This window comes from Piliocolobus tephrosceles, chromosome 6, assembly GCF_002776525.5.
Source record: "Piliocolobus tephrosceles isolate RC106 chromosome 6, ASM277652v3, whole genome shotgun sequence".
In the NCBI taxonomy this organism is placed as follows: Eukaryota; Metazoa; Chordata; class Mammalia; order Primates; family Cercopithecidae; genus Piliocolobus; species Piliocolobus tephrosceles.
The window spans coordinates 30,020,570-30,027,956 of record NC_045439.1 but is presented as its reverse complement, the minus strand read 5'-3'; the positions used below and the strand labels follow the sequence as shown (position 1 = coordinate 30,027,956).

The 7,387-nt window shown below is 52.3% G+C and overlaps 1 protein-coding gene across 1 annotated transcript in view; it reads left to right on the top strand.

Moving 5' to 3' along the window:
* Positions 1 to 5,693, top strand: part of ESRRB (estrogen related receptor beta) — a 122,713-nt gene extending 117,020 nt beyond the window's left edge. Inside the window, exon 7 of the mRNA XM_023230341.2 lies at positions 5,449 to 5,693. Coding sequence (XP_023086109.2) covers positions 5,449 to 5,693 — 245 coding nt within the window. The remainder of the gene's footprint in view (positions 1 to 5,448) is intronic.
* The last annotated feature ends 1,694 nt before the right edge of the window (positions 5,694 to 7,387 follow it).

The window sequence follows — 7,387 nt, the reverse complement described above, 5'->3', positions numbered from 1 at the left end:
CGTGCCTCAGCCTTCTGAGTAACTGAGACTACATGCAGGCACCATCACACCCAGCTCATTTTTGTATTTTTAGTAGAGACAGGGTTTCACTGTATTGCCCTGGTGGTCTCAAACTCCTGGCCTCAAATGATCCACCTGCCTTGGCAGATGTGAGCCACCACGTCTGTCCCCAAGTGCTTTTGTGAGTATTAAAGATCGACTGACAATAAAGCACTCAGCCCGGTGCCTGGCCCAGAGGAAATGTTCAATAAATATTAATTATTATCATTATTATTAATGACAGAGGACCCAAAGTGTTATTAGCATATGGAAGAGGGAGAACTGGCTCCCAGATGTAGACAATACACACAGGGTAACCAACTGGTTTGCTCAATACTGTCCTGCTTTAACTGAAAGTCCCATATCCCAGGAAACTCGTCAGTCCCTGGCAAACTGGGACAGTTGGTTGCCCTAGCACATGGCTTCATGGCGCATGCAGGGGGTGCTGTTGATGACCCACTTGGATCCCTTTTACTGGGTTAGTGCATCCATCCCCCAGCTGCTAACAGCTCACAGGTACCCCTTTGCAGGGCCTGCCCTCCTCTGCCTTGCCCAGAGGGTTATGTGGCCCTTTCCTTGGCACCACCAGGCAATGGTGGACCCACATGGGAACAAAAGTCCAGATCAGAGCCCTGCATGGGATCAGGCTAAGCCAAGGTCCCATCTTTGCCTTGCTTTCTCCTTCTCTGTGCTTCCTGCCTCTCCACTTCCTTTCTCCTGAACACATGCCCTCCAAAATGTCTGTACCTAAACCCCTGCCTCAGGCTCTGCTCCCAGGGAACCTGATCTAATACAGAAAAAGATGTCACTTTTTTAATTCAAATCTTTTATTAATAATAAATGAATGCAAAATAATAATAAAAATTTTACATACATCCACAGAGAATATTTACACATTGAATTCCAAAATTGTAGTGCATTCTTTGTTAGAGAATCCTAATGCTGTTTTCTTAAAGTATAGTTTTAGATTTACAGAATAACTTTTTTTTTTTTTTTTGGAGACAATTTTGCTCTTGTTGCCCAGGTTGGAGTGCAGTGGTACAATCTCCACCCACTGCAACTTCTGCCTCTTGGGTTCAAGTGATTCTCCTGCCTCAGCCTCCTGAGTAGCTGGGATTACAGGAACCTGCCATCACGCCTAGCTAATTTCTGTAATTTTAGGAGAGACACAGTTTCACCATGTTGGCCAGATTTGTCTCAAACTCCTAACCTTAGGTGATCCACCTGCCTTGGCCTCCCAAAGTGCTGGGACTACAGATGTTAGCCACCACATCCGGCCAATTTGCAGAATAATTGAGCAGATAGTACATAAAGTTCCAGACACCCACCCCATCCAAGTCCTCCTTCCCCAGTAGTTTCCTCAATTATTAATATCTTGCATTAATGCAGTAATGTGTTACAAATAGTGACCCAATATTGACATATTATTAAGTAAAGCCCATAATTTCCATCAGGGTTCACTCTTTGTGTTGTATTGTTCTTTTTTTTTTTTTTTCTTTAAGATGGAGTTTTGCTTTTGTTGCCCTGTCTGGGGTGCAATGGTGTGTTCTCGGCTCACTGCAACCTGTCTCCTGGGTTCAAACCATTCTCCTGCCTCAGCCTCCCGAGTAGCACGTGCCACCATGCCTGGCTAATTTTTATATTTTTAGTAGAGACGAGGTTTCTCCATGTTGGTCAGGCTGGTCTCAAACTCCCGACCTCAGGTGATCCACCTGCCTCAGCCTCCCAAAGTGCTGGGATTACAGGCATGAGTCACCGCACCCAGCCGACTGTGTTGTATTGTTCTATAGGTTTTGACAAATGCATAATAACATGTTTCTACAATGACGTATCATACAGAATAGCATCACGGTCCTATGTTTCACCTACACAGAGGGGAGCATTTGAACCAGGCATTGCTGAGGGCTTGGGGGTTCCAACGGGTGGAGGAGGAGCAAAAGCAGTTAAAGCAGAGGAAGCAAGGTGCACAAAGCCAGGTACAGGAAGGCTGGCCAGGCCTTAGAGCTCAAGTCCTCTATTCTGGGCTCTCCTTACTTACACCAGACACAGAGCTCGATCTTGGCTGTTGGGAGAGGCAAATAAAGAGGTGGTGTCTCCTCCACTCTTACTTGGTCCTCAGTACCGGACCACACCACACCAGCTTTCAGCTGCTCTTCCCTTGATCTCACATGGACCTGCACACATACACACATGCACATGTATACATACAAACACATGCACATGCCTAGACACCCACACGTACACACACATGTGAACACACATAATGTGCATGCACGTACCCACATATGCACCCACATACATGTGTATACACACACACACACACACACACACTCCCCACCTGAGGACCCGTGGTGGTTTGTCGATATGAGTCCATCAGGAGCTTCTGTTGGCATCAGACTTTGCCTGAGTGCACTTTGTCACATGGTATGAGGTTTCAGGTCTCCGGACTTCTTGCCCCAGCCACACGTAGAGAGCCATCCTGCAGCTGGCGCACAGGATGAGAAGCTGGAGGTGGAGGAGGAGTCTGTGATGTTCAGGGCCTTGGCTGACCCCCAAGAGGGGACAGGCATTGCTTATTCCAGAGAGCCGCAGGCCTTGATGAGGGGACTGCTTCCTTCCCAGCACGGAGGGATTGAGCATGAGGCCCTGTGGCTACCGAGTAGATAGAAAGGCTGGCTAGTGTTTTTTTTTTTTTTAAGTAATGGTTTTCCCGCCTAGGCGACAGAGTGAGACCCTTTCTCAGAAATAAATAAATAAATAAAATAAAGTAATGATTTAAAGGAGCGCTTGCCAAAGTACCTGTGATGAAGGACCCATTTTTAGATGTTTCAAAATGTTCAATCCATTATGGATAGATCACTTTGTAAAATACAACAGAAATAAATTATTAGAAAAATGAAATTAAAAACCAGATGTACAAAACATGAGTCAAATTTTTACATGTTTACATATAACAGACATAAATATAAATCATCCTTCCAAAGTGCTGTAAAGTTTCTAAATGCTTAGTCTCAGTTTCTTATCACAGACCAGTAACATCCAGAGGGCAGGCAGGAGCCAGTCAGTGTACCACACTTTGAGCAGGCTGGGTTTAAAGCGTGTACTTCAGGGTCAGTGAGACCTGGGTTCAAATGCTGCCTCTGCCACCTGCTGGCTGAGTGTCTGGCAACCTGACCTTTGAAAGCCTCAGTTTCCTCATCTGTGAAATGGGGAGAACAGCAGCTCATTGTGAAGAGTATGCAGTGACGCACATAAGGCCGTGGCCACCGTGCTTGGCACAGATCCCTCCTAGCTCACTGTGTTTCTGTTGGGCTCAGCGGGGCATAGTGAGTGGCCTGGGGAAGAGGAGCCAGTTGGAGGTAGCCCCTGCTTCCAAGGGAGATAAGACATGAACTCGGATGTGGCAGAAAGAGCCAGTGATTCCTGGCATAAGAGAGGATCATAAAAGGGCTCAAGGAGGAAAGAGTAAATTGTTTTCAGCTGGGGAGGCAGACGCTGAGTGGGGTCTTAAAGCAAGAGATGATTCGGTAGGATGGGAAGAGGGAGGGTGAACTTCTGTAGTGGGGCCATTAGCTCCAGGTGGGAAATGGGGAAAGAACAGGCCAGTTTGGGGGAGAGGCTAGAAAAGCAGGCTGGGGTCAGACCAGAAGCTCAAGGGCTGTGAGGGGATTGGATTGTGATGGGGTCAGTACAGGGAGACAGGAAGCATTGTGCAGGAGTGACCCTCCCCAGCCTTGAGGGAGAAAGATCACCCAGGCACGATAGAGAAAATGTGTTGGCTGGAGGAGGGATGGGTGCCAGGAGACAATTGAGGTGTCCTAGCCGCAGTCCCCAGGGCCACCTTGGGTGCCACTGCTGAGGCTGAGTGCACAGGATGATTCAGGTGTGGGTCCAGTAGCTCAGGGGGCTGACGCTGGGCAGAAGTGCCCAAGCACATCAGAGGCAGACTGTGACCCCACACCACGGCCCCCTTGGAGCCTGATGGATGCCATTTACCCCACATCCCAGCCATCCCCAAAGCTCCCTGGCAGCAGGAAAAATTCATAGCCATTGATTTTGTAATTAACAGTTTATCAATGCCATCAATACAGACCCGCTGATGGATTGCAAAGAAATGAATCTTGCAATGTTATTTTATTTCATTTTTGGTCGAAGGCAGCTGCCAATTTTGGCCTCCTTGGGGAGAGTGGGGGGAGGATGGAGAGGGTGGGGAGAGGGAGCTGGCAGAAGACAGGAGCCCAGATGGCAGGGCCCAGCCATGTTAGGTGCACACTCTGTAAGTGGCCAAGAGTGTAGGAATGAGGCCTTGCTTCATCTCCCACCTGATGAGGAAGGAGTGCTCACTGCCTTGGTAGCAGGGAGCAGAAAAACGTGGAGGAGGCTTGGATGTGGGGCCAGTGAAGACCCAGCCCTGCAAGGACACTCACCCCAGCCTGAGTCCCCACAGGAATAACACTACCTGACACTGATTAGGTGCTGACCAAGCTCTGGGCAATGTGCTGCTTCAGGCACCCTCACCACAGCCCTGTGAGTCCTCACTCCCATGTTTTTCAGCCGGCTCAGACCCAGCTGTCACGCGGCCATCAGCAGGTGCCTCCCTGCTGTGCTGGGATATAGGTAAATTTTGTTTGAACCCCTAGGTCATGGCCTAAGTTCAAAACCTTTCCCAAGATTTTAGAGAACTCCCAACAGCTCCCTCCATCACTGTGCCCTATGCTGCCACCGCAGGGCACTGGATTGGATTGTGATGGGGTCAGTACAGGGAGACCGGCAGTACATGGAGCTCAGCCCCTATATCTGTGCCTGTATTCTGTGTCCTATAAACAGAATTTTGTCAGGTTAGCGATTGCACTGAAGACTTGGGGAGCTGGTGGCAGCGGCAGCTGCGGTGGTTGTCACGGTGTTAGCAGTGATGGGGCTAGGGGCGGTGGTAAGGGTGATACTGCTACCAGGGTACTGACTTGTGACAAGTTCTGTTATAAACCCTTGACCTGTTTAACTCCTTTAAGCCCTTGAGGTAGGCATGGCTATTATCCCATTTTACAAGTGAGGAAAATGAGGCACAGAGAAGTTAGTAACTTGCCTAAAGTCACACAGCCTGCAAGTAAGGTACACAGGATTTCAACAGTCTGGCTCCAGTGTCTCTGCTGCCACCCCCTGGTGACCTCTTGAGAAATGTCCTCTGTAGATGCCAATCTCTCCCTGGGTTTGAGCCCCAGCTCTGTCATTAGCTTCTGTGACCTCTGACTGGCAGTTAACCTCTCTGAGCCTCAGATTGGCTCTCTGTGAAGCGAGGGTTCTGAAGATACCCCTGCCTGCCTCCATGCTGCCTCCTGGACCCCGAGATGGCACCCATGCCAGGCAGCACTCCCCGGCCAAGCCTGCTAATGCTCGTCCTTGTGCCTGCAGATTCCAGGTACATCGAGGATCTGGAGGCCGTCCAGAAGCTGCAGGACCTACTGCACGAGGCGCTGCAGGACTACGAGCTGAGCCAGCGCCACGAGGAGCCCCGGAGGACGGGCAAGCTGCTGCTGACGCTGCCCCTGCTGCGGCAGACGGCCACCAAGGCCGTGCAGCACTTCTATAGCGTCAAACTGCAGGGCAAAGTGCCCATGCACAAACTCTTCCTGGAGATGCTGGAGGCCAAGGTCTGATGACCCTGCACACGGACCAATACCCACCTACAGACGGACACATGGACAGACCGAGGTGGAGACCTCCACAGCCACCAGCCTCCACCTTCAACCCCTGTATCATGGCTCTGAGCTGTCCCAGAGGCAGGGGTTTCTCACCTCCTGGCTGTGTGCAGACTCTCGGGTGCAGTGGGGCGGGGGACAGGGATGGGGGGGCAGGGGTGCGGGGCTCATCTGTAACTGGCTTTTTCTTTGGTATGTCTTTCCTTCTCCATGGGCGGTGCGGAGGCCTGGGCCAGGGCTGACTCCCTTCGGGAGTGGAGACCACTGGAGCAAGTGCCCCCTCCCCTCCACTGAGCCACCAAGAGGCAGCGTGTGCATTTCCTAACTCCCTTGCCTCCTCCCCGCTCCGCGGCCTGGGTGGGCAGTGCTCAGGCTGGGTACCACCCAGAGGTTTTCCTTCTGCAGAGGGCAGGTATGCAAGGGAAAGCAGCATCTTTCTTCCAGAGGCCCTGCCTGCTCTGAGATTCTCTGGGGCCCCTCAAGAGGCCCCATACCTTCCACAGTTCCCACTCAGCTTTCAGCCAGGGCGGACCCACAGGAGAGCAGCGGCTAGAGCTCACGTGCTTCCTGGGCACCGCACCCCTCGGGGCCTCGCCCCCTGCCTGTCACCCACCGTGCCAGTGTCCACCTGTCCTCCTCCTCTTCTCCTCCCCTGGGAGTCCCATGCTACTTCCTGACCCTACCTCAGAGCTCACTCACCCAGTGGGTTCAGCCAGCCACGGTGACTCCAGGGCCTGTAGACAACAGGAATGCGCTGGCACAGAGAAAAGCGGGAACCATATCATCCTCCCCAGAACCCTCTCCTGCTTCCTGCCTTCCCCCTCTCCCTGAAGGGCAGGTCCAGGCCAGGTGAGCCTGTAAGAAGCTCAGGAGCCTGGCTCCATCTGAGAGCACTCCAGGCGGGGAGGATCAGGGCAGGATGGGCAGAGGCCCAGACCCATCTTTACCAAGCACAGAAAGGCCCAGCAGCTGAGTAGGTAGGCAGGGGAGCCCCAAAGAGAGGAAGCTCAGCGGGGTGGCCTGCCTCATCCTTCCTGGCTTCCTTTCCCTGCACTCAGCATCATACCGCAGGGCTGGTGTGCCAGTGCCACAGGAGGGGTGCCCTTACACCACCCTTGCACCACCAGAGGTTTGGTGTAGCTCCCCTGGGCACCGTGAGCATGCCAGCTTTCTGGCAGGAAGCCTGCAGTCCCCCTGGCTGTGCCGGGTGACCAACCGTCCTGGGATGTTTCTTTGTCCCAGGAAACTCCTCCACTCCAGGCACATTGGGACAGTGGGTCACCCTATTTCTGTGGACGGCCATCAGAGTTTTCACTCATTCAAGGGGCAGCCCTGAACACCCATTTGTGCTCACTTGTTGGCTAAGGGCAGCTTAGAGGACTCTTTCCCAAGGACGAAAGAGTATCAAGCCATGATGGAAAATGCCCCTTCTGGATCAGCTGCCTTCGCAAGCAGGAATCAGAGCAACCCCCCGGGGATCCCCAATCAATGCCCTTCTAGTCCAACCCCCCTCACCGAGAGAGGCAGGCAGATCTCACCTGGCACTAGGACACCAGGAGGCCAGATGCCTTTCTGCAGCTTTTCCATGGAAGCCCTGGTCCTGCCTCCCTGGTTCTACCCCAGGAACCTCCCAGTCTGGGCTTCCGTGCTCG